General features: G+C 52.3%; 1 protein-coding gene across 1 annotated transcript in view; it reads right to left on the bottom strand.

Annotated features, from left to right (window-relative positions):
* Positions 1–6,519: 6,519 nt before the first annotated feature.
* CACNG2 (calcium voltage-gated channel auxiliary subunit gamma 2) overlaps positions 6,520–26,621 on the bottom strand; it is a 109,073-nt gene continuing 88,971 nt past the window's right edge. Inside the window, exons 2-4 of the mRNA XM_033118488.1 lie at positions 20,993–21,076; positions 10,295–10,435; positions 6,520–9,220 (exon numbers count right to left, since the gene is read on the bottom strand). Coding sequence (XP_032974379.1) covers positions 8,685–9,220; positions 10,295–10,435; positions 20,993–21,076 — 761 coding nt within the window. The 3' untranslated portion in view covers positions 6,520–8,684. The remainder of the gene's footprint in view (positions 9,221–10,294; positions 10,436–20,992; positions 21,077–26,621) is intronic.

Genomic DNA, 26,621 nt, shown 5'->3' with positions numbered 1-26,621 from the left:
TGAATGAATGGCATCAGAGTGGTCCTGCACCGTCCTGCTGTAGGCTGGGCAGCACCAGGAAGGAGCTGGATACAGCCCAGGCCTCTGCTCTCGAGGGCTTTCACCCTCAGAACTGTGAAGCCCCTGCTGGCACTGCCTTTGTACCCCATGCCCCCCGGCCCCTTCCCGTCTCCTTGCCCTCTGTGCCGCCTCCATTAGTGCACCTGTGACCCTGTGTATGTAGATGATGGAGGCAGGACAGAGGATAGTGGGTACGAATGAGGGCCCTGGATGCAGCTGTGCCGCACCCTAAATGTGTCTGGCGCCCTGGCCCATTTCTGGAATGTTCGCTCTTACAGGAAGTGCTATGTTCCTGTTACTCTGTGTCAGGTACGCTTCTGATGCTGTTACTTCATTTATGCCACACAGCAGCCTGATCAGGTACATGCTGTCGTTATCATCCCTCTTTTACAGGTGAGGAAACGGAGCCATTGGCACTTGCCCCAGGTTGTGCTGCTAGTAAGCACACCCAGAGCCGGGATCGAACCCTGGCAGTCCGACTCCAGAGCCCACGCTCTTACCCCCGTACCTTCCTGCCTCTCTGAGCCTCAGTTTCCATATCTGTAAAGGGAGGAATACGCCTTGCTTAGCAGGGCTGTGATAATATATGATTTGGCAGTGCCGGCATATTGTAGGCTCTCAGTAAATCCCGGTTTGCTGCGGTGAGACAGACAACCAGGGCTCCAAGGACGGCGACATTGTAGGGTTTACTGTGAGGGCCCCAGGGAGCCCCCGAGTGAGGGAGTGACATAAAGAAACAGTGGTATGGCTCACACCCTCCCTTCCCCTCCCCGGGCTCCCCCAAGCGTTGGTGGCTGTGCTTCACTTCCCTAGGTCTTATTTCCCTGTAAGATTTTGAATGGCTTATCCCAGACTTCCTGCCTTGAATGGAATGGGAAGGGATACGCTCCTTCTCCCGCTGGAGCCAAGCCGGATGCTCCCTCTGATGGCAGAGGGTTGTTTCAGAGAGCCCATCCGTGGCCTTCTTTCCCTCTCTGCCTCGAGCACTAGCAGATGAGAGAGGTGCCTGGGTTGGTCTCACCATTTACTTATTATTCCCCCGGGAATCCTTTGCACAGCTGTGTGGGTGAAGTGAGACCGAGACCGGTGGCTTGGTGGGAGAGGGAGAAGGGCGAGAAAACAAGGGAGAGCGTGGGGAAGGGAGCCAGAGCAAGAGAGAGAGGGAGGGGGGAGACTGAAAAGGCGAGACAGAGAGGTCATGACCGAGAGAGAGAGAGAGAGAGAGAGAGAGAGAGAGAGAGAGAGAGAGAGAGAGAGAGAGAGAGAGAGAGAGAGGGGCCTGGGCTCGTTGCTTCAGGGCTGGGTACGCCTGATGATAGAAACGGGCCGTCTGCCCTAGTTTTATGTTTCTTTGTTCCGACTGATGTGTTGGGACATATAGGTGCACACACATGCACATTTGGGACATGTGTCCACACAGAAGTGACACAGTGTTCACACCTCTGTGCTTACTTGTGCACGTAGCTCAGGTATGTAGAGAAATGTGTGCGGCGGGCGTGCACACATCTTGCTGAAACCGCCTCCTCTCCCTGCCTCTGTGCGGCTTTGTCATCTTTCCCAGCAGCCCCCTGTTTCCCTGGCCCTGTCTCTGCTGAGAGCTTCCTGCAGAAAGTCCATGTCCTTGTCATGTCTGCACACTGGGAACCAAGATCAAGGCCTGGTAGACGGGACGTGGTTATTAAATGCTGACAGATTGCATGAATCTGTTTGGATGAGTGGATCTAATTCCAGGGGTGTGTGTGTGTACGTGTATGCACGTGTGTGCACGTATATGTGTGCGTGGAAGGATATGTACATGGACATTCATACACCCATGCGCTGGGGACCTCTGGATGTGTCTCGTAGGTGTGCATAAGTGAACCTACATGCACACACCTACAGATGTATGCAGTAGTATGCTGGTAAATGTTTGACAATTCTTCATTAAAAAAAAATCCCTGATTCGTAGCCTTTGCCCATTCCTGTGGTGTAAACACCTCCAGCGTGGGCGATTTCATGGTGCCGGCGCGGCCTCACTGCACACGCAGTGGAGAAGAGATGCACGCAGTTGGCTTTGTGAGCCCGTGGGGGGCGGCCCCGCACACCGCCAGGTTTGTGTTTGTGACAGCCGTGGTGGGGAGGGCGGGCAGGGCCTGGGAGAAGTCTGCAAGCTGTCCCAGAGAGGTTCTTTGCAGAGCCTGGGCCCCAGGGAAGCAGGCGGCTGTTGGCTACCAGCCAGCTCTCTCAGCCATCAGCTTGGAAGCCAGTCCAAACTGATGCCCCTTGTTAGGCAGGTCTAGACACTCACTGAGACAGCCACCTTCCCTCACCTGCCGCAGACGCTCTCGGAGCTTCGGGGTTTGGTGAGGCAGTACTGCTGCGAGGGGCAACCTCTAAGCCTGGAACCTGAATGGAGGAGGCAGGAGGAGGAATGCTTCAAACCTCCATCAGAGAAAAAACAAAACAAAACAAAACAAAACAAAACAAAAACCTCCATCAGAAGGGGTGGCTGGGGACAGTGAGGGGTTGGCGGCTGGGGCCTGGAATCTGCGGGAGGCCAATTCACTGTGCAAGTCTGGACACATTGCTTGTCCTCTCTGGACTCCAGTCGTGCCTTTTCCCCATGAATGTGTAGGTCTTCTGAGCTCTATGGCCCCTTATCCAACCTTCTGGAAGTCAGAGCCCCTGGGTGTTGAACTCTGGAGTCAAAAGCCAGAGAGAGGCTGTCATGCTGTGCACATGTGCAAGAGGGGCCCCTGCCTCTGACCACACCCCTGCCCCTGGGGGGAGGCCGCATCCCTCTTCTAGACCTCTCTCTGATGTCTGCTACTTTAGAATGTCTGCCCAAAGCGTCCTGAGCCAGATTCCAGGGCTGGCTACCTCTGTCTTGAGGTTGGACTGGCCCAAGGGTGGCCAAGGAGTGGCTATTTCCAGCGACTGGCTGGAACCTGGATGGGCACCCCGTTTGTGGGAGGGACCCTGCACATGCTGAGTGAATCTGGAAGTGGGAGGAAAGAAGGGCTGGGCTGTGGGCTGGGAGCCAAGGTCAAGGGCCAGGGTGGGCGTGGCCCAGGCTGCCCTGTGGGGTGCAGAATTCAGAGGCAGTTAAGAATTCTAAATTCAAACCTACTCTTTCAGGTCATCGTGAAGATTTATCTGTCAGAATAGAAGGGCAGAGCATTATTGTAAAGTTCAGTAGTTTGATTTTTAGATGTGAAATATTTTGATTTATGGTCTGTGGGCCTCTACTTGTATTCTTGCCCGGGGACCTGTAAATGTTAGGGGTGAGGCAGGAGGAAGAGACGCTTGGGAACTTGGCCTGCACTGAGCAGAGTTCTGATTGTTGGCCAGTTCTAGAGCGGAGTTTTCTGGGGTCCCAGGATGCAGGGCTACCTCGTAGGTCCGTGTGGCTCAGGTCTCTGCATGCGTCTCCTTTCTCTTGAGCCCCAAGGAGAGCTGCACATGACAGAGCTTCCTCCCCTGAATGTTACACAGTCTCTTCCCTTCCAGAGACCCCACCTCCCTTCATGGAGCTCAAGAAGAAGCCCTGTCTGTGTCAGGACCAGGGTGTGACTTTTGGGTTTCTCCCTTATCCCCAGCGGTGTGTTTCTAAGGGGACTGCATGCGCCCCATAGATCACTCTTCTGGCTCTCCCAATGAAAATATTAAAATACCTCGGCCAGTGAATCCCAGTCACTATAATGAGTGGCACTTCCATGCTTTTCTCTGTCTGTGATGATAGATGTCAGAAGAACACGATGAAGCTTTCGCTTCTTCTAGAGCAATGTGTCATCATGTTTTCATTTCAAACAAGCATTGGTCCGCTTTCCTTTTTCCTGTTTGTCACGGCATCGGTTGTGAGTTTATACTGACCTTCTGAGTCAAGGATAATAAATTCAGTAAGGGGGTGACGGGACGGTGGGCACAGGAGAAGCAGCGTTTTACAGTTTACCAACAGATGAGTACTTTGCTGTTTGCTGTTGAAAGCTTGATTTGATTTTGAAATACTTCCCTTCCTCCCATCCTAGGCAGTATGACAGTTGTTTAAAGTTCAAATGGACTAAATGAAATGCACTTTAAATGCATTTTGGAAGGCACGTACAGCCCTCCTTCAAATAGCTGACCGTAGCAGTTTGACCCGACCAGCGCTGGACAATGAGGGGCTAGCTCGTTAGCGGCCTTCAAATGGGGCCTTTCTTCACTGTCAAGGGTCAGATCTTCCTGTTAGCGTCCTGTTAGGGGCTGAATGTTTGTGCCCTCCCCCCAGTATGTATGTTAAAGCCCTCACCCCCAATGTGATGGTATTTGGAGATGGGATCTTTGGGACGTAATTGAGTTAAATGAGGTCATGAGGGTGGGGCGCCCATGATGGGATTAGTGTCCTTGTAAGAAGAGAAAGAAAGACCAGGACTCTTTCTCTCTCTGCATTGTGAGGACCCAGACAGCAGGTGGGTATCTGCAAGCCAGGCAGAGAGTTGTCACCGGAAACCGAATCAGCTGGTACCTTGATTTTGGACTTCCCAGGTTCCAGAACTGTGAGATAAATGTCTGCTGTGTAAGCCCCCCAGTCTGTGGTATTTCGTGATAGCAGCCCAGGCAGACTAGAATACATCCCATCTTGCCTTTCCCATTTCTTCAAGTCAAGAGTCCCAGGGCCCTTTCCAGGACCATCCCCATTTGTTTCCCTGTCCACGGCCCCTCCCAAGGAGAACCCCTGACCAGGGAGTCCATTCCAGGCTGTGCACTTTCATGGGCTAACTTGAAACCCTGGCGTGTCATTGGGTTTTTGAGTAGGGCTGGTTTATTCTAAGACAGAAACCTCAAGGACAGCATTCTCATGGTCTTCAAATATCTAAGGGACTATTGTGCTGAAAAGGGAAGGGATCCATTCAGTGTTGCTGCTTCAAAGGAAGAGTGGATTGAAATTCATGGTAGAGGAGACTTTCACAACGAGCGCTGCCCAGCATGGGCTGGGGCTGCCCATGGAGGGGGTGAGCCCCCTGTCCCTGGAGGTGTGCAAGTATCAGGAATGTTTATAACAGGACTCACGACCTGAGGAGTGGGGCCACTCTAAAGGATGGCTTCTAAGCCTTCCCTCCCCCAACTCTGAGACTCTGTGGCTTTGCGATAGTTTAAAATGGGATGCCAGGAGTTGGGAAAGCAATTAAAGAAATCCACTGAAGTGAGGACCAAGCTATAAAAAAAAATCTTTATTTCATGTACCAGGATTTTTTTCTTTTTTTTTCTTTTTTTAGTTTTCTGCTTTTTAAAATTTTTTTCTGTTAACAGTCTGAAAAAAAAAAAAAGGACCCACCAAGAAAATAAAATGGAGTTTGGTTTCTTGAACTGGTTTGAGCTGGACATGAGCAATCATCCACCCTGGCAAGCAGTGCCCTTGCCGCCCTCATCCCAGCTCCTTCCCTCAGGGCCCCCAGCCCTTTCTCAGCCACTGCTTGGTTTTGCCCACACCCAGATGGGCTTCTTCAAGAGGCCCCGGCCCCAGGCCCCACGGCCTGGAAAGAAGCGCTGATTGCCATCCCAAACACTCTGCCAGAACTCAGACAATTGGCGTCAGTTCTCCTTCTCAGACAGCGCCTGCTTGTTTGCTGTTTTCTTGGGGCCTCCCCCTTCTCTCAGGTTTGGAATCTGGTGGGGTGACAGGCGAGGTTGGAGTCGGGGAGGGAGAGATGGTGCTTTTTGCCCAGACTGAGGAAGGTTGCCACTACCCCTGGCACTGGGCCCCCCTCTCCCACCCCGTGGCCTCCTGGGAATTTTTGGGCCCGCACAGATGTTCCACCTTGTGGCTCATGCTGACTTTGGGGTTCCAGCTGCTGCTGAGCTGAGTAAAGAGCTTCCCTTTTCCAGACAAAAGGTGGGAAGGGCAGCTGGGAGTGTGCAAACCCCCAAAGCTTTGCTGGCCACTTCCCCTACTCCCCAGAGCTCCAATGAAGAAACTTCAGGCCAGGCCAGTATCGAAAAGCGGCAAACCAAGACGTGCTGATGGGGGCAGGGGGCGGGGGGCCCACTTCAGTGGAGTGACTGGCAGGCTGGGCTAAAATTCAAGCTTCAGAAGGAAAGCTGTTGGGTCTCTCAGTCTGAACTGGCCCTTGTCCCTCTGAGGAGAAAGGGGAGCGAAGTGGATGTCCCAGACGTTAGTCTGGGGTGTAAGTTGAACTTTTGAGGCTGACCCTCACCCTGGGACCAAACTTTGTAAAGCTCTCCTCTCCATCCCCTCGGCCTTAACAGCCTTCAGCAAACCTTGGAGGGGCCTCTTGTTCTCTGACCTCCCCCAACAGCAGCCGGGAAACCTGGCGGCTGATATCTTCTCTCAAGGAAGCCACCTTCCCTCTCTGTACCTGGGTATGGCATTAAAGAAAGGGGACACAAAATGAAGAGTGGCTTTGGGGACCTCTGGTGCCTTTTCCCTCTCTGTCTGAATGGCAGGCTACGTTTGCTCACGTGTGTAATTTTTGCTTTGACATTGGATGTAGGGGCGGGGGGTTGGGAGCACAGTGAGGAGGCATATGGGCTGTGTGTGTGTGTGTCTGAACGGCTGACTGGCGATGATTTGGAAATGCTCTCAATGTCTGGGGGCTGGATGGCAGCTATTTTGGTCATCCCTGGCATCTTCGTCTGGGCAGGTGGCAGATCTTAAAAGTCATAGACGCCAAGAATAAGAATGGGCCTTTGGAGCTCATCGGGGTCAGTCCACATGCTTACACAGGGAGAAACTGAGGCCCACAGAGGCCACACAGTAAGGGATTCCAGAACTCAAAGCTGGATTCTAGACTGGTGCTCTTTCCATGCATGCAAGCATGGTGTGCGTGTGTGTGGAGGGAGGGCACGCGTGAGCAGAAAGGCCGATATGGAGCTGTTATTGTCCATGGCTTTGGAGGGCATGAGTCCGGCTTTTATGAACTCTGCCTCTGGCTGTGTATGGGGGTGGAAGGGCTTAGATGGCACGTGTATCCCTGTGAGTGACTGTGTGTGTGTGTGTGTGTGTGTGTGTGTGTGTGAGAGTGGGGTGTGCGATTTCCTTCGTGAAGACTGGATTCTCCACCCTGACTCTCTCTTCCACGGTAGCAGCACCTTCCCGGTATAAGGAAGAGATCTTTCGCCACAGAAACTCCCTGCAGCTCCCTAGGGCCTTTTCTTCTCTCCCTCCTGCTTTAAGCCCAGCTCTAATCTCTCACAACAGTATTTTTTTTTTTAATGGATTTGTATATTTGTGTTCTGTTTTCTCTTTACAAGTTCCCTGCTAAATTTTAAGTTCCCCACCCCACCCCATTTTTTGTTTTCACAGTTTAAAGCTGGAAAAGAATTAAAAGAAAAATACTATCTGATTTTCTTGCAAGTAAATCCGCTTATTATATATTTACATTTATTTATAGTCTGTGGTTTTTTTATTAAAAAAAAAAATCACCACTTGTTTTTCCTTTTTCTTTTGTAAAAAGAAACCTTTTTGCAATGTCATTGTTGGACCTGCTGAGCCCCAAGGGGGCTTCAGCAAGTCCAAGGACCCCCCCAAAGGGTCAGTGAGCCCCCTTCCCAGGGGGTTGGGGGCCTAAGAGTCTGGGGGTCCACCATCGCCCCAGGGTCACTGGGTGGCCCTGAGGTGAGGGGTGAGGAGGGAGAGCTGCTTTATATCCCCCGGGGGGTGGGATCTCCTGCCCCCAAGGACAGGAGCTTGGGGTGGTGTCCCCAAGAAGCTCACCCTGAGGATTCCGGGGTTTCTGGGCATCTCGGCAAGCCACCGGCAGCCATCCCCTCTCCTTCCTTTCCCTCAAGGCCTAGGAAGTCATCACAGTGGGTTAAGGACCATTAAGGACTGGGAACTGGGGGCTCGATGAGCCCCAAGTGCACCCCCTCCAGGCACCTTTCGGACAGGAGGGACCAAGAACTCTTGGGTCACCTGGAGGCCTACAGTAGCCCCATCGATACTGGGTGGAGCCGGCTCGCAAGCCAGGAGCTTGCCCAGCGTTCCTGGGGCACCTATCAGAGGCTCCAGGGACCTGGCAGTGACCGAGGCTCACCTGGCCCTGGGCCCTGAGTCTCCACCCCCCACTCAGCCAGGGAGGCAGAGCCCGCTTGGGGTGACAGGGAACAGAAAAGTAACTCTCCCGAGTTCAAAACAAAAGCAAGTAACATAAACCGCTGATCAATGCAAAGAACATCCCTCTTCCTTTCTGCTCCTTCTCATTTTTTTGCTTTAATGTTATCTTGGTTCCCTTTTATTTTTTCATTTAAATTGGTTTTTATTAAATGTTAAAATAATGGTACATGGGAAATCATGCATTTTCTTTTAGATTTATTTTCTATTTTTAATTTTTTATCCTCTCTTGCTTTTTTTAAAGTTTGTTTTTCCTTCCCTCGTTTATTTTTTTTTTTCCACATTTCCTGTTGTTTGGCTTCTTTGTTCCTCTTATATTTTGTTCTTTTTTTTTTTTTTTTTTTTTACTTATGTTTTTCTTTTTTTTTTTCTTTTTTTTTTTTTTTTTTTTGCTTTTGGAAGGATTTTCCCCCGTGGATGATTTGGTTTTCCCCACCCTCCCCCCACCCCCCGGCCCACCCCGCGCGCGGGCCGCACCCCCACTCCGGGCTCTGCCTGGGAGCCGGCAGGCGGCGCTGGCGAGGCCCCCACAGCTTCACACGGGGGTGGTCCGGCGGTTGGCTGTGTTGGAGTGGAGAGAGTCTTTGTTCTCCTTCTGGATACAGTTGTGAACTTGGAGAAAGCTGTTATCCCTGTCGGAGTTGTAGGTGGCGGTGGGCGTGGTGGCGGCCTTCAGGGGGTCCCTGCTGAGGGTGTACATGGAGATCTCCGTGGACGGCAGGGTGTTGAAGCCCTTGAGGCCCACGGGGGAGGCGTCCCTGGAGTGTGAGGGCTCAGTGGAGCGGGAGCTGGAACGGCTGCGGCGCTGGTAGCGGTAGCGGTAGCTGGGGATGCGGGTGATGGCGGAGGCCTGGAGGTAGTCCGTGGCGCGGGCCGTGGCCCGCAGCTGTTTGTGCCGGTCGATAAACATGTGCACGGCCAGCACCCCGACCATCTCGGCGATGATGAAGGACAGGGCCCCGAAGTAGAAGGACCAGCCGTACGAGTAACTATTCTTTTTGGAGTCGCTCTTGGAGGGGTCTCCGGCATTGGCAGATATATATACTATGATGCCAATGATGTTACTCAGACCTGCGGGGCACAGGGTGGGCACGGGGCAGAATCAGAGAGACGGGCGTTACTTCCCAAGCAGGATGCCGGGCACTGGGCAGGATTAAAGGACAGGGACAGCTGGACGGGACGTCCCTGGTCCAGTGGGTGCAGAGGGAAGTTGGCAAGCAGCACCTTATTATTTTATCACCCATTTGAAGAGAACCACAAAGGGAAGAGCTAATGGAAACATATGGAAGAGGGGAGAGAAGAGAGAGGCGTTCTACAACGTACTGAGTAATAATAATAATAATAATAATAATAATAATGATGGATATTGTTTATTGAGCATGTACCACCTGTCTTCACTGCTGAGTGCTTTTCAAGGGCTTTGCGATGGAGGAAGAAATGGATCACTGAGATCCCAATGGATCGCGCTGCTCAAGGCTGCATGGGGACTTGAAGCTGGGGGAGCAGGGGGTTAGGAGGGGCTCCTGGAGCCAGATTGCCCAGATTCAAAGCCTTTCTGGCAAGGTAACCTTAGTCTGAGTTTCCAGATCTGTGCAGTGGGATAATGATAGGACATGCTCCTGTAGGGCCATGGAAAGGCTTAACTGAGTTAATACCTGTGGAAACAGTTAGAGTCTGGGACGTGGTAAGTGCCACTTACACATCAGTCATTCTTATTAAATGGCCCTCGCTACAGCCCATGTTCTTTTCCTAGCATTGGAAGCAAGTGGGACTTGTCATATAACTGGGCTGAGAAATGTGGTTTTGGGTACCTGCCTGCTCCCACCTGAGAGCAGTGAGGATAGGCCCAGTACCCTGAGAGGGACCTGGGATTTGGGCCCTTTTCTATGAGGTGGGAGGAGGATGGGCCATTGAGCTAAGGAACGGGGTCTGGGATGTTTCTGGAGGACTCCGGGGGCCTCAGGTGGGAGCCCCAGGCCTCCCTGCAGCCTTCCCTGCAGTCCGTCCTGTCCCAAGGCCCGGAGATTCTTTTCCTCCCTCCCCTCCTCTCTCTGCCAGGTCCTCCCAGCCCCTGGGCACTCAAAACTCGGCCTTGTCCCCACTGGCAGGCCTGGGCTCTGGCCGGCACAGCGCTGTGGCCATTACCTGCGGACACGAAGAAGATGCCGGCACTCAGGATGATGTTGTGTCGAGTCTTGTAGAACTCGCTGGCTGCGATGCAGAGTCCACCCATGAAAAGCAGAATCACACTCAGGATCGGGAAGATGCTCGAGGCCCTCACGGCCCCTGCAGAACATGGAGGGTCAGGGAGAGAGAGAGAGAACAGGGCTGTGAGATGGCAGGATGCAGGAGGGAGGAAAAAGGGTAGCATCCAGGAGTGGGGGTTTTATGGACATAGGATCAGCGTCGAGGTTGCTTAGCAATACTAGGGCGGAGGGAGAGACAGTGAGCCACTGCCCAGCTCACAGCCCTTCAGGGGCTCATCTCAGCCTAAAGGACCAAATCCAGGGCCTCAGGAGGCCCACAGGGCCCTCCGTCCATCTCCAGCCTCAACGCCTGTGTTCCCTCTTGTCCAGCCACAGCCACCTTCCCATGTCATGTTATTGCACGCTTGTGCCTATGACATTCTGAGCTTTTTCACTACAATGTTTTTCCTGCTCTGTTTTACTCTGCAAACTTCTATTCATCCCTCAAAACCCAACTCAAAATCCCCTTGTCTGTGAAACCTTCAGTGACTTCCTTAGGCAAAGTTTTCAGCTTCTTCCTCTGCTCTTTGGGGTACTTGGGACACATTGAGAGGCAGTGTGTTATAGTGGTTAGAGACCCACTGGATTTGAATCTGGCTTTAGCATTTATTAGCTGTTTAAGTCTGGGTAAATTATCTCATCTCCCTGTGCCTCAATTTCCTCATCTGTAAAACGGGGATGGTACTGGTGCTTGCCTCCGAAGACTGTTGTAAGGATTAAGTAAATTGATTCTGATCGTGCACTTAGATATGTCTCTGAGCGCATGTGGCAAATATTTGATACATGACAGTATCCAGGGGAACATACGTGGGACAAACGCAAGCTGGGGTGAAAGGATGAAGGCATTGGTCGGAGACACCTGGGTTACTTGACATTCGTATCACCTTCTCCTCTGCAGGCAGGCACAGGCCTGCCTTCTCTCCACACCTGCGTGGATGTTCTCTCCCTGCCAGTCATTTCTAAGGTAAGGTGCTGTGTCCCAGGCTGACCCCCCAGGCCACACACACGCATACAGGCATGCCCAGACATGAACACTCAGAGCTACCTGAATTCTCATCTTCATAAGCACACAGGGATGGGGAGTTTATTGAAGATCTGGGAGAGAGATCATATTTGTTAAGCACCCACTCTGTGTCAGATCTTGAGTGGGTACTTAACATAAACATTACATAATTTAATCCTCAGAACAGCCCATTCAAGGTGTGTTTTAGCTCCAATTTACAGATGAGAAAACTGAAGTTCAGAGAGGTGAAGTAACTTGCCCAATGCCACCCAGCTTGTGAGTCAGAATGGGGATTTTGGAGTTAGTTCAAATCCTGGCTTTTTCACTTACTATCTGTGTGACCTTGGGCAAGAGGCTTTACTTCTCTGAGCCTCAGTTTCCCCACCCTATAAAGTGAGAAGAGCAGTAGTCATATCCAGCTTACAGGAATGTCGTAAGGCCCTGCTGCTGAAAGGGCAGTCTGAGCACAGGCATTACGTGTACCATGGGGGGAGCTTGACAGAAATGCAGATTCTCAGGCCCCACCCTGGATCTACCTACTGAATTGGAATGTGCATTTTAACGAGATCCTCATAATAAGATTTGTATGTGCACGAAAGTTTGAGAAGCGCTATTGTAAGGATTAGATAGTATAAAATCTGTATTGTTTCTGACGCTGGAAGGAATACAGTAAAAGATAGCAGTGTTTTAAAATTTCTGATGTCCCTTCCCCTTCTGTCCAGACACAACTTCCCCATGAATTGTCCTGACTTCCCACTGAGGCCGGTGTGGACTTATCACTAACATCTATCACAAGAAGCAGAAAATACCTGATTTATTCGATGGGCAGGTACTTACTGACCTATGAGTAAGCAGGTGGAACTGCACAATACCTACTAACTCACAGAGCTCTTCCTATGTGCTCGGCTCTGTGCTGACCGTTTTAAACCTCATACCAACCCCATGAAACCACAGGCCTCGGCTGTAAGGAGGTTACAAATACCTAAAGCAGGTGTTGGCAAACTTTTTCTGTAAAGGGACAGATAATAAGTATTTCTGGCTTTGCTGGCTACATGGTCTCTGTTGCAACTATTCAACTTTGCCATGGTAGCATGAAAACAGCCATAGACAATGTGTGAAGAAATGGGTATGGTTGTGTTTTAATAAAACTTTATTTATAGAAACAGTTGGTGGGCCGGATTTGGCCTGCTAGTGACATTTTGGCCACCCCTGGCTGAGAGCATAATACACTGCACTGGGAAAAGCCTGTCTGGTCTGGAGCATGGAGATACATTGTTCTTGACAACTGGGAGTCCTGTGAATAAATATAGACTGAGTGCCAATCACGGTGCCAGGTTCTAGGCTGGGCATGAAAGACAAGGAATGCACAAACAGTCCTGGCCCTTGACCTTATAGGGCCTCCTTTCTCATGAAGAAGGTATATGTCATGAGATAATAATGCAAATAAATGTATAATTATTAACCAGGATAGTGTGACGAAAGAAAGGTACCCATGGGACACTGTGAAGGTGTGTGACAGGCTGGTGTTCACTGAGTGCTTGGCGTGTGCTGGGACTATTCTAAGCACTGCGCAGATTAGTACTCGTTAGTTCCTACTACAACCCTATGAAGTAAGTACTTTCAGGACTCCCGTCATACACAGGTTAAAGCTGAGGCACAGAGAAGTGAAGCTATTTGTCTAAGGTCACCCAGCGAGGAAATGGAGGAGCTGGGTTTGTGAACCCATGTAGTCTGACTCTAGGCTCTGGGTGCCTAAGCAGTACACTCTTCTGCTTTCAGGGGGTATGCTCGTGGGGGTGGGGATGGTGGGAGGTTGACAGACCCAGGCCCAGTACCCACTCTCTGCCTGGCTTTCCATGGCACCCGAGCGTGTGCTTTCTCTTCTCTGAGTCCAGGTCTGCTCTCTGCTGGGGCTAGACTAGATGATCTCTAAGGTCCCGTCCGTCTCTGATGGTCCTGTGTCCCCCAAGCCCTCCCAGGGCCCACTCAGCCAGGCCAGGCCGCCGTCATCCATATTTCCTATGCCAGTGGTGGCCTTTAATCCAAATATTCGTCATAATCAGGTACAGGAGGGTGATTTGCTGGGCCTGGTGTTAAGCTCTTTATGCCTGTTATCCCATTTGGCATTTGATCCACTCTAACAGGATAGAATCACAGATGCGCTGGGGTGGGAGGGGCTTGTAAGCTCTTGGGCATCGCTTCCTCTCGCCTCCTTCCATGCTGTGCGGGATAGGGCAGCCGGCAACCGTGAAAGGGGATGAGCTGCAACAAATGCATGTGGAAGTGCACGTGTGTGGGAGAGTGTGCAAGAGTATGTGGGGAGAGAGGAGAGAGAAGGAAAGAGAGACAAAGAAGAGAGAAGGAGAGTAGCGGAGGGGGGCAAAGAAGGGAGGGAGAGAGAGAGTTATTGGAGAAGAAAGACCTCAGAGAGAAGAAGAGGGAAGAGAAGATGATGGATGAGGGGAAGGGAGAGAAGTCCAGAGTGGTGGCTGGGAGCATAGGCTCCAGAAGCGGACTGTCCGGGGTCCCATCCTGGCCCTCCCACCTCACCTTTCTCATCTGTGTAATGGGGACACCAACAGTACCTATCTTTTAGGGTTGTTGTGAAGATGGATGAAGATAATGTATAAGGCGTCAGACCTGACACAGACATGGTCAGGTGTCCAGCGCATGTCGGCTACATATAATGACACATGAAAGGAACTCGGAAGCCCAGTGAGCTTCCTTTGGGAGTGCCATTTGTGCAGGTGCCGGATGCTTTCCCAGTTCCTGTTGTCTCTGGGGTTGGTGATCAGCTGCAGAAGCTCAGGAGAGAGATGGCCTGAGCGTGTTCCACCTGCCGTGTTGCCCGCCCTCCCTGCCTCAGTTGCCTCCTCTGCTGCAGGGAGATGTTCAGACCCCAGCTCACAGGGCTGTGATGAGGAGTCACTAGTGAGCACATCTGAAGCAATCAGAACAGTGCCGGGTACCCGAGAAGCCCGGGAAATGTTAGTTCTCCCCATAGCAGCGTACGGTGTTGCTGTGTCTCCTGGGCCTGTGCTGATGTTTGTTAAGTGCAGGTTGTGACTCATGACTAGGTCGTGAAGTCAGCATGGCGGCTGCAACCGGCAGTTAAACAAACGAGCCAGGACAGAATAGAAACTGTCGGCATGTGCAGTGTGCGCGAAGGACAGGCACTGTTTTGTGAAATGTCCCAGGTCTCCTTCCCGGGAAGGACCTTCCTGACCACCCTACTGAAAACCATAGCCCTCTCTGCCTTCCCTGCTACGTCTCTCTCCTTTGCATTTTTCGCTGTGTGACATACGCAGCAATAATGGCTGATGCCAGCTGAATGCTTACTACGCGCAGCCTAATACTGAGTCACTTCAGCCTCATTACAACCCTGGGAAGGTACCAATGACCATTGTCCCCAGTGCGAGGAATCCGAGGCCCACGGAGTGGCAGAGCTGGATTTGAATCCAGGCAGCGTGTGCGAAAGCCTGCTGCTATGTTCTCCTGCCTCCTGTGGTGCCCACGTTCAGTGAATTGACCACCGAATAACCCTCATGCTGGTCCTCCCTGCCTTGGCTACTTTCCACCTCCCCTCCCTTCCAGGTGTCCAATCCTGATCTGTGGCTGCCCTGGGAACGTTCCTCCTGTTTGGGAGGCCAGTGACTCTCTGGGAAGGTGTCAACTCCTAGTTCAAGTGTGTCATGGTGGGGGTGGGGGGGTGGGGGACAGGTCCTACCTAGAGCCTCCCTCCCTCCCCTTTTGTTTACATCCGGCTTTGGAAAAGAGTGATTGACGTGCTAAGGCCGTGTCACTGCTGCTCTGGTGTGTGTGTGAACACACATACACCTGTGTATGTGCATGTGCACGTGTGACCTCTGGGCACCAGCCCTCCCCTCCCCCGGAATGGAGTGTGTCAGGGCAGGGCAGCAGCTGACCCTGGGCCCGTCACCCCCAGCCCATGCTCTGACTGTGGAGTGAGTGGGGAAGCCCCACCGCCCCCTGCAGCCTGGGACTACTGATGGCTGCAGTACCGTGGATTTTGGGGTCTAGCACACTGTAAGTGCTTGATAAATGACTGTGGAAGGGAATGAATTTCGTCTGATTTCCTTCCCCTGCTCTAAAGTGCATTGGGATACCTGGGAAATACCAGCTCCCATCTCCTGGACATCACACACACACACCCCCGCACACACAGAGACCCACATGCACACAAGCAGATGTGCAAACACACAGGCGAGTATAGATTCAGACAGACACTCAGATATATGGATATGCAGGCACTGAAAGACACAGAACACAGCACGGACTCGCCCTCGTACACAAAGACAGACACGCAGATACACTGACAGTCCCATGAAGTCACCCCAGGGTCACCACCGCCTTCGTTCTTTACCACGCTCCTCAAGCTTTGGTAAGGAGCAGAAAGGACAGGGAGGCACTGCAGCAGGTACATCCGATGGCCCCACAGAGCCGGGTGAGAAATACAGTTCCGGTCGTCAGTGGTTCCTGGGTAAGCCTGTGAAAGTGAGGGCCACACTAGCCACAGCTTCATGGGCCCAGATGTGGGGAGATCCAGGGTGATGACCAGGGCCTGTTAGACCTGCTCATCCCTGTCACTAGGGAGCTCCTGGACTCGTTCAGGAGAAGCTGTGGAAGTCCTTAAATATTCCTAGGGATTGGGGAGTAGGAGCATGTATCCATTCATCCATCCATCCATCCATCCACCCATCCATCCACTCATCCACCCATCCATTCATCCATCCATCCATCCATCCATCCATCCATCCATCCATCCATCCACCCACCCACCCACCCACCCACCCATCCATCCATCCATCCATCCATCCATCCACCCACCCATCCACCCATCCATCCATCCACTCCTCCATCCACCCATCCATCCCATCAGATGTTGACTGGGCACCTGCCCTCTGCCAGGCCCTCTAAGAGGTGCTGGACGGGCTGGAAGCTTGGCCTACTGACTTGAGAGCAAGTGAGCCCCACCTTTTTTGTCACCCCAGGACATGAGCTCTGCGCTTCTGTGCATCCAAGCCCATCAGGCATTCTCTGTCCTCTCTGTTCTAGATCCTCAGTCTAGCTGCTGTATCAAGGATGGCAGGAGTTAGCCAGGCCACCCCACTGCCCTCCCTCCGCAGCCTCCTTTCCTGGGGCCTCCTCATCTTCCTGGACTCTAAACCGTTAGTCCTTTCATTAGAGCAGAGATTTGGTCTGTTTTGTTCATGCTTCAATCTTCAGCCCCTAGAACAGTGCTTGGCACATAGTACAGGCCCTATAAATACATGTTGAAGGAATAAATACATGCATGTGGATTACCTGGGGTGGCGGTGGGTGGGAAGACATATATATATATATATATATATATATATATATATATATATATATATATATATATATATATATCTCCATATAGATATAGCCAAAAAATTTATACGCATTTTAAGAAAAAAAACTGTATTAAAATTGTAATACTCGATATATACTGATAACAAAAGATGACTACAAGTCACGTTTGACTTCTGCAGTTACAAGAGGTGCTCAGAGTGGTTCCCATCAGCGTCCAGACACTTCTGATTATGGCAAACTACTCCTTGAGCAATGCTGACCAAAGTGTCCACTTATATACATTTTTTTCTGGCACCCTGCACAAAAGTGGAGGAAGAGGGGAGGCCTGGGGCAGGAGCAAGGAAAAGTGGGTATTTCAGACCGTTGACTAACTAACTATATCTCCTTTGTTCTCACAATGCTACTATTTGGTAAGCGATTTTCATTCTTACAGAGGGGGAGACTCGGTTCTAAGAGGCGAAGGCACGAGGCAGATCGGGCGCTGAGCTGTCACTTGAACGCAGGTCTGCTGGATGCCAGAAAGGACCCACACTCCCTGGGCAGCTCAGATCTCTTCCTGCCTCCTGAGTACTAAGGGCCCCAAAGACCCAAGGAAAAGACACTCCAAGGGTTCCTTGGCAGCCGTGGCCCTGCCTGGCAAGGCCTGTGTGAACCTTTACACACGTTCAGGCCTCTGTCCATTCCAGAAGTGTGCCCTGGAAGTGTGGCCCTGTGCCAGGCTCTGTGCTGGGCACTGGGGAGTCAGAGTTGGTTCAGAATAGATCCTACCCTTATGGCGAGCAGAGTCTGGTGGACTGTTCTCCCTGACCGTGGTCTTTCTGGAGTCACGCCCCCTCTCACCAGCCGTCCCCCCTCCCGAGTCTGAGGCAGACTGAGTGTGAACAGTCAGAGCCAGAGATGCTTGGGCCGGGCACACAGGGTTCTGGTGTCTCCGTGCTGAACCCCTTTCTACCTTCCTGGCCCCCCGATCCCTGAGACCCTGCCCCTCCCCACCGTCTCTGGGGACCCAGCAGTCTCCTGTCCCACTGCCTCACTGCCCAGTCACCTGGCCACCCCTGGTCCTGTCAGCTTGGCCTCCAAGACAGCAGCGTGTCACCTTCACTTGCATAGGTACACCTGATCCCGCCACCGTCGCCTCTCCCTGGGACGACTGCAGCAGCCCCACCCGCCGCCCTGCCTTCAGTTATTATCCTTTTAGGATCCCCGCCTCCCCCACAGCAGTCAGAATTGACCTTCCAAATCAGTGTCCCTGCTCATGGTTCCCATCACACTTGGAATGAGTGCTGCTGTCTTCCCAGCAGGACAGGCTCCTCTGCTGTGTCTGCAGCCTCACGCTGGAGGACGCCCTCCATCTATGCGCTGGCATCTCACCCGCAAACATGCAGCCTGTTCCTGCCTTCATAAGGCCTTTGCTCTCGCCGTCCCCTCAGGTCCCTGCTTCCCCTAATTCCCTTTCTTCCTTTAGAGAAGCTGTCCTGACCACCTGTCTAGGGAACACCCCTCCCTGCCCTCTGCCCGCCCCCACCCTCTCCGCTCTTCACCCCTTCACAGCAGTCTGAAACCATCCAGGGAATGTTTGTGCGCTTGCTTGTTGCTTGCTTCCTCCACTGGAATGTAACCTTCACCAGGGCCCCAACTTTCTTTGGATCCCCCATACCGACAACAGTACGCTGCACATAGCGAGTGCTTAGTGAGTGTCTTATGAGTGAGTGAACGAATGAATGAATGAATGCTTCTAGAGTCCAAGTCGCAGCTTTGGTGCCACCTTCTAGAGAAGGTGGGGGGGCCACCTTCTGGAATGACCTCCTCCAGTCTGGGTTAGGGGCCAGGCTCCCTTGTACCTCACACTTCCTTCTATCCGTGCCTGTGTCATGGCATACACCTTCCGTTCAAAGGTCTCTCTCCAGACAGCCAGCCTCAGGGACAGGGGCTGCTTGCCTGCCTCTCGCAGCCTCCCCTGCGGCAGCAGCACCATGAGGCTGGAGAGACAGTTTAATAGACCTGAACTGGGAGCTGACACAGGCTCCACCCACTCCCCTGCAGCTCTGGCCAATCGTCTGGGCCCTAGTTTTGCCCGCCTGCAGGCAAGCCCCACCCACCTAACTAGGCAGAAGCCCCACTCACCTAACTGGGGCAGAAGGCCCTTCCAGAAGAATGATCCTTGTCTTCTAGCTTCTCTAGCTGACCAGCTTGAAGCTTAATAGAGAATGGTAGTAACTCACACCTTGCAGCTTTAAAAAATTGCTTTTATTGTCTAGCCCAAGATTAGCATATCGGGTCAGCAAACTATGCCGAATGTGGCCTGCTGCCTGTTTTTGTAAATAAGTTTCTTTGGAGCACAGCCACACTCATTTGCTTCCATACTGTCGATGCTGCTTTTGCGCTACAAGGTCAGAGCTGGGTGGTTGGGACAGACACTGTATGGCCTCAAGGCCTAAAACTTTTACTATCCGTCTCTTTACAGAAGTTTGCTGACGCCTATTATAGATGCTCAAAAAAATTGTTGGATTAAGTCAACTCAAATCAGCCCCTCGGATCCTGCACTGCTACTGTAATATATGTTCGAGTCTTTTGTCAGGGACACCAAAATGAACCTAACACTCTAAGCTCTTCTGTCTCTAAGAATAGGGAAGTGGAGGCCTAGAGTACATAGGAATAGCCACTGCCGAGTCCTGGATTCTTCCTTTGTTTGACAAACAGCATTGATTGAGCATTTACTATATCCCGGGAGCTCTTCTAAGCACAGTAAAGAATGAGAAAGTTCTTGTCCCTGGCGCTGGCGCGTAGCTGAGAAATGACGACACCCTCACTGTGCTCCAACGGCGTGGCTCTGGGTGTGGGGCTCAGCTTTGCTCCCCCACCCGCTCTCCATGTAGGCCGCGTCTCTGCCGTGCGGTGCCCCACGTCCAGCTGTTTCTGTGAGGGTCCTCCCCACTGGGCTGAGTGCCATGTGGTCTACCTGCGTCTCATTCATTCACCTGGACCTCCTCAGCTCTAAGCAGAGGCTCTAGCATACAGAAGCTGCTCGATTGCCTTTACGCCACTGCCAAGCTCCTTCGAGAGCCCCAGACAGGGTATCGGGGAACCAAACAGCCCTTTAGGAATTCCATTAAGAGCAGTGCCTTGCAGGAATTCAAAAAAGGAAATGATGAGCACTGTAAGATATTTTTTCCCCCTTTAAAAAGAAATCTATAAATTGCATCGAGTTGCCTTCCTTTCTCTTCCCAGCTGCCTGGCGGACTTCATGTTCCATGGGCTTTTCAATGAAACCCAGATTCTAGGCTGACCTAAGATGGGGTTTGATGTGGGGGGTAATTATCGAAAGAGGTGGGGGTGATCCATATAATAAGTACCTCCTACATTGTTTGTAAAAGTGATCGGAGGATAATGCTGAACCATTCTGCTGTGGGGGAGGGGTGGGGCAGAAGTGGGGGTGCTCCCGGGAGGAGAGCAGACCGCCTCAGGAAGAGCCAGCCGGAGGACCACTTCTGCGCAGGGCGGCTTTGCCGTCTCGGGTGTCAAGGACCCTTGGCCCTTCTCTCAGAAATCCCTTCCTCAGGGAACATTTTATCTTGTTAGTTTTTGCCGATTCTTGAGAAATTTTCTTTGGGACTCAAAATGCTTTCTCTTGATAATATGTCTCAGGTGGATTTAAGATTGCAGCTCTTACATCAGGATTTAACTTTGACTTGACTTGTGGGAGAAGGAAAATATGTCATGTATTGTTTCAGTAGACGTTCTAATCTGGCACTGCCTGACAAGTTTCTTCATTCAGTTATTCAGGAAATATTTACTGTTTGCATATTATGTGCAGGTCACTGGGCTGATTATAATGGTGAACAAGCTAGGAAGAGTCCCTGGCCTGGCAGCGTTGGTGGGACTGTGATGGAGATGGTTGCTTAAATGGACAAGGACCCCACAGCATAATAAAGGTGCTGTGCTCTGGGAATCTGTTCGGGGACATGGAGGACTTCCTGGAGGAGGTGATGTTTCAGCTGAGACCTGGAGGATGAGTAGGAGTTTGCCAGGCAAAGAAGGGAGGGAAAGGTGTTGCAGGCAGAGAAAAGAGCACGTATGAAGGTTTGGCCTCTGGACAGGAGTCCTGGAGGGAGACTCAGCTTTTTCCTGCCCTCTGCTGAGACAGGGATCTCTAGATAGCCCTGGTTCTTGGTGCTCTGAAAGTTGGAGGGCAGGACCCAGTACCAGGAAGGAGATAAGAAATTGCATGCATGCACTCACGGAGGAAATATTCTGCTGTGTCAGCTTCGTAATCTGCGTCCTCTGGGAAGTGATCGATTTGCTTGCAGAGACCTTTGAAGTTTCCTGGAAAACAGGGGAGAAAGGCCACATGAGACATCATTGTTCCCAGGGGCTCAGTGCTCACTGGTGGCTTCCTGACTTCTCCCTCTTCTGAAGCGGGCACGCCCTCTGCCTTGCCCCTGAAGGAAGGTTTCGCTTTGTCTGTTTGGACATCCCCGTGGTGAATCAACCGCCCACCCCCAGCCCCCAGCGTGGTATTGCGGAGAGGATCTAAGGCCTAAGACTTCAAAACCAGCCTTCTGTCCCAGCACTAAGGCTTCTGAGGATTAGCTGAAGCTTGGCAGGTAGTGGAGGTTTGATTTGGGGGCTGAGGAGGCCGATGAACCGTGTGGGTGCATCTGCCTCTGTGCCCCAGCTTGGCTGGGAGTCACCCCCCATTTTACATGAGAGAAAGCAGATGACTTTCCAAAGAAGGCAGGCCGCAGACTGGTGCTGACAGACATTCCGACAGCACTTGAGTTGAGCTTGCGAAGCACCTTCTGCAGTGGCATGGAATTCACCGCACCAGCCCCCAACAGCTCTGGGGGGTGAGCCCCCACTGCGGGTTGGGCCCTCTGCCAGGCTTTTGAACTAGGACCCATGTTGCCTCTACCACAGGTTTGTAAGGGGATATTATCATCCCCATTTTTCAGATGAAGATACGGAGGCTCAAGAGAGGTAAATGACTGACGAAGCACTGGCACCTAGGAAATGATGGACTCGGGGCTTTTGACTCTAAATACTTGCCTGGTGAGAAGGGGAGAGATGGCTCAGAGAATACCCCAGCCCAGGGCCACAGGTGGCCCTCACCAACGGCCAGTGAATGAGTGAACCATGCAATGCAATCTTCATAAAGACAGACAGATGTGCAGAAGAGAATTTACAATCATGTCCGCTGCAGGACAGCAGGGACTTTTGTCTGTGTCACCATCGTGTCCCCAGTGCCAGCACAGTTACGACAAACATTGGCTCACTGTCCCTGAGTGAATGAATAATTGGAGCTGTGCTGGGAGATACGGCGCAGGGGAGGAGGCAGGTTTGAGAGCTGACCTCTTGCGTCCAGCTCAGCCTCGCTGAGATGCCTCAGTTTCCTCATCTGGCAGTGTCCATCACGGGGATTCTGCCTTTGCTGAATGTCACGGGGGTTCAATGAGTTGACACATAGAAAGTGCTCAGAACAGTACCTGGCACAAGGGGGGGCGTGCTCGGGGGCGTTGCTGTGAGAGAATGGATTTTGACTCTGTTCCACCACTGACAGTGGGAATTTTCTGTGACAGTAGCTAATGTAACCTAATTCATACAGTCCTCAATACGTGTTAGCCATTTATTTTCCTATAGCGTCCTGAGCCTCCCTGTCCCGTAAAGCAGGTTTTAGTATGTACTCCAGATAAAATTCAGGAATTGTAAGGCATTATCATGTAGATATATTACATACACCTACATATGCAAGATACAAGTGCACTTACATAAAGATACGTATTTGAGGTGTTTCTAGCGATTGTTATATGCTACGTTACAGAGAAGATGGTTGACCACCCCCCGCCCCCCGTCCCCACTCAGTCTCTGTACCAAATTCACCTCCTCTCCTGATCTCTGCAAGATGATTCCCCAGAGCCTACTGGGACTTCTGGTAACCCCACGGAAGCTCTGTGGGGTCCCAAGAGCCCAGCGTTTCACCAAAATGTTCCCATGGGGCAGGTCTCTTCTGTGAGTGTTCCGGGCAATCCCTCTTCTTGCTCACCACCCCCCACCTGGTTGTCTCCCTGCTGCTCTGTCATCCCGAGCACATCTCCCCTCTGCCCTCATGTATCTTGGTCGAGTAAGAGGAGGCCTCAAACCTTCCCCTAATAGCTTATCCCCTTTCTGACCACACACCCCTCTCTCCTGAGAAGGGCCTTCATACCGGCTGCTAAGAGGATATAATACCCTCCCTATTGTCCAAGTTACAAATCAGTATGTTTGACAAACGCTTTGCAAAGCGCTTTCATTTTCTCTCAGTTCAATCGGACAAATATTCCATCAGCGCCAACTTGGTGCCAGGCATCTTTATAAGGAATCCTGCAGGAAGTGAGGTGTGGAGAGTGGTCCCCATGTGCCCCAGGGCTCCTCACAGGTCGGGGTCAGTGCTCAACCCCAACCAGGGCTCGCAGGTGGCGTCACCACACTGCCCTTCTAGGGGCCTCGCACCCTTGCAGCCTGGCCGCCCCTCTGCACAAGCCTTCGTCTCAGCTGTCCTTGGACTGACTGTTGGTTCCTAGCACAGTGTGTGGCACAGAGAGGCTGTGTGAAATAGTCAGCTGCCCAGACTCTCCTGTGAGGTCCAGACTTGGGTATTCAACATGCCTGGTGGATGTTTTCAAGGCACCGTACGTTCAGCAGGTCCAAACCTGAACTCATGATCTTGCCCTCAAGCCTGGTCTTCTGGACACACCAACTAGCTCAGCGAATGCCTCCCCACCACTCCCTGGGGCAAGTCTGAGCCCAGACCTCTTTGCCGACATCTCCTCACTGCAGCTTCCGTCCGTCATGACGTCCTGCTGTATTAGCGCCTCAGTCTCTCTCCAACGCATCGATTTCTCTCCACTGATAGCATCTCCCCCCGCCAAGCCCCCATCCTTGCTTCCCTGGAGGACTGCAGGAGCTCCCACGGGTCGTCTTCTACCCTCTCTTATCCCTGTCTATAGACTTATCATAGTGATCCTTGGAAAATGCAAATCTGATCAAGCCACCTCCAGCGTAAAACACTCCACAGCTTCTCTCTCAGTGCTTGGAGGGCAAAGTTCAGCACCTTTAACGTGGCCTGACCCTCTCCTCTGCCTGGTCTCACCTCCTACCCAGCCTCGCTGTGCACTTGCCATCTCGGCCTCCTGCATGCTCCTTCCTACCACGGGACCTTTGCACATGCTGGCCTGGCTGTCGGAGCCCCCACCACATCCTTTGTTGTCTCCTCCCTCTGCCTCCCTGCCCTGTGCCAGTGGGTGTCTACTACTGTGCCAGCTGTTCTGTGTAGGGGGAGATGGTAAGTCATGAGCTTTGCTGGTGGGAATGTTCCAGTAGACAGGGAAGAATTGATGACCCAGAGAGAGGAGGGAGCAAGGTAGGTGCATTGTGAGAGGGGAGGAGGTCCAGGACACAAATCCGAGGGCGGCCTTCGGTGGGGCGGATGGGGCATCCACTGCACCAGGAGGGAAGGAGACACCGATGGGTGCAGGTGCAGGGCCGAGTAGACATGGCGGGAGCCTGTGATACTTCTCTTCTGGTTGCTTCTGTTTTCTTGATGAAATGGGAGGTAGGATTATCACTGAGAATGAGGAAGGGGAGGCAGGGTTGGAGATTTGAGGAAGGAGGAAGGGAGTCAGATTTTTCTCCATGAGAGTCGGAGAGAGGATGGACCAGGTTCAAGACATGGAGTATGTGTGTCGGCCGCTTCAAGGACCCTCTTGAAATGTGGTGGTTTTCTCTGGCCGCCCAACCACGTGGGGTGTCGCTGCAGTTTACCTAGCTGGAAGGTGGCCTTGACCATGATGGGGTCTATGAGATGAGCGCCAGGAGAGAGGGTGGGAAGGGAGTGATAATGCAGATGGACCCGACTCTCAGCTGGGTGACGTGGGCAGTGGAAAGGTGGTACGTGAATGCACTGGAAGCCCAGGGTTGGAGTCAGGGAATTGTTGAAGCCAGGGGCTCACAGGAATGAGCTGGAAGGGTGGGGCATGGGAGTCAGAGAGTGGAGGCAAAAGACTGAGGTGGTGGAGTGTGGTTATTTGGTAATATCAGGGTCAAGGGTAAGCCCGTGCGCGGGGGGCACAGGCTGCAAGCAGGTAGGGATGACATTCAAAGTATTTGGCAACTGGAAAGCTCACGCCAATTAATACCTGGGCTGCCAAAAGCATGTATGCACGTGACTCGTGTTCATCTTTTGTTATCGGTATATATGGAGTATTACAATTTTAAAACAGTTTTTTCCTTTCTTAAAATGTGCATACATTTTTTTGGGCACTCTCTGTCTATAAGACAAAGCTAAACATTCACTTTTATTTTCTATATATATCAAGTATATATTATGAAACTGCTTACTAAGTTAAAAGTTGAAGTGAAAATGATTCATCAAATTATTCTAATAGGCCCAAATTATTGGTTGGTTTTTAGAAGTTCTTGTATGCTTTCGACGACGAGGCTCTTACAAGCTAAATGACGGCCCTTCTGGATCTCGATTTGACACAGAGAACCACACCAGATGCTTCCAGCCCTTCTCTGCTAGAGGAAGAGTCATTCCGTCTCCGTGAGTCCAGAATGTTCTCCTAAGCTTTCTGACACCCGTCTGTTGGAGGACTTCTCCACGAAAGTAGCCCTCCCTCCTCAGGCACCCAGGAGGTGGGGGTTGATGGTGCTCAGGGTGGTGGAGTGGGGTGGTGGCGGTGAGGGGGCGCGGAAACCTCAGAGACGGTGCTCTCACCGGCAGGGCTGTGAGCACAGCCTGGCCCGGCTGCTCGGGAAGGTTCTGTGCTTGGGCCCTTGCACGTCTCCCGCGGAGCCAGACTGTCTGGGCCGGGCCTCAGGGAGCCGGAGGGCCTGAGGCCCAGAGCTCACCCCTCCACCACCCTTGGGGAGGAGTCGGAGTCTCAGTCCCAGCACCCCTTCTCTGCCTGGCACGACCCAGGAGCCACCCCTGCCCAGCCCTCTTCTTCCTGTGTCACGGGGCTGATGGGTGCAGCAGGGTTTCAGTATTTAACAGCCAGCGGACGGGACTCGTATCTCCTGGCTGAGGCAGGGGCGAGGCCAGGTGCCAGAGGACTGTCTGTGTGACGGTGAAATCTCCAAGAGGACCTGCCTACAGGAGTAGCCTGGGAGGAGACTAACTGGTGGTGGGGGAGGGAAGGGCCGCCTAGGACTCAGGGAGAGAAGGCTGGGGACTTTCAGACAGGCAGGGAATTAAGTGGAGAGGCTGAGCCATGGTGGGGACACAACAGTGGGCAGCAGGGAGGGGCCTAGCACCTCCAGGCCCAGGGGTGTGGGGATGAAACACCCCCTGTGAGGGATTGCAGGGGAGAGCCAACGTTCCGTCCTGAGAACAGGGGGGATTTTGCTGACATGGGGACAAAATTCCAGAGAGCCCAGGGCAAGGATTGGGGGGGTTGGGGGAGTTAGAGATTGCGTCAGCTTAGGGGGTGATCAGAACCCTGAGGGGCAAATGATCAGTACTGAGCGATGACCAAGGTAAATTGGGTCCCAGGCCGTGACCGTCAGGGATTGGTCCTGACGGTCTCTGAAGCTCGTGGTGGCGATACAGCCGTGAAGGCTGGATGTGTGCGGGATCCCAGAGCACTTGGAGTTCTGCGCCCCTGGACTCAGTCTGCGCTGCGCTGAGGGAGCTCGGGTCCGGGAGGTGGTACCAGCAACATTCGATCTCCTCTGGGGGAATTTAAATTTGGTGGAACATCTGGGGCAGCAGACATCACTACAGTCAGTGAAGAATCGTGTGCTCTGGTTGTCTTGATGCCATTCTAGAGTTCTGCTCTATTTCTTTCTGGCTGGTGGTCATCAAGACTGGGGTTCTTATGCCTTCAGGCAA

This window comes from Rhinolophus ferrumequinum, chromosome 10 (assembly GCF_004115265.2).
Source record: "Rhinolophus ferrumequinum isolate MPI-CBG mRhiFer1 chromosome 10, mRhiFer1_v1.p, whole genome shotgun sequence".
NCBI classification, from domain to species: Eukaryota; Metazoa; Chordata; class Mammalia; order Chiroptera; family Rhinolophidae; genus Rhinolophus; species Rhinolophus ferrumequinum.
Note: the sequence above shows the minus strand (reverse complement) of the source record. Positions and strands in the feature narration are given on the sequence as shown.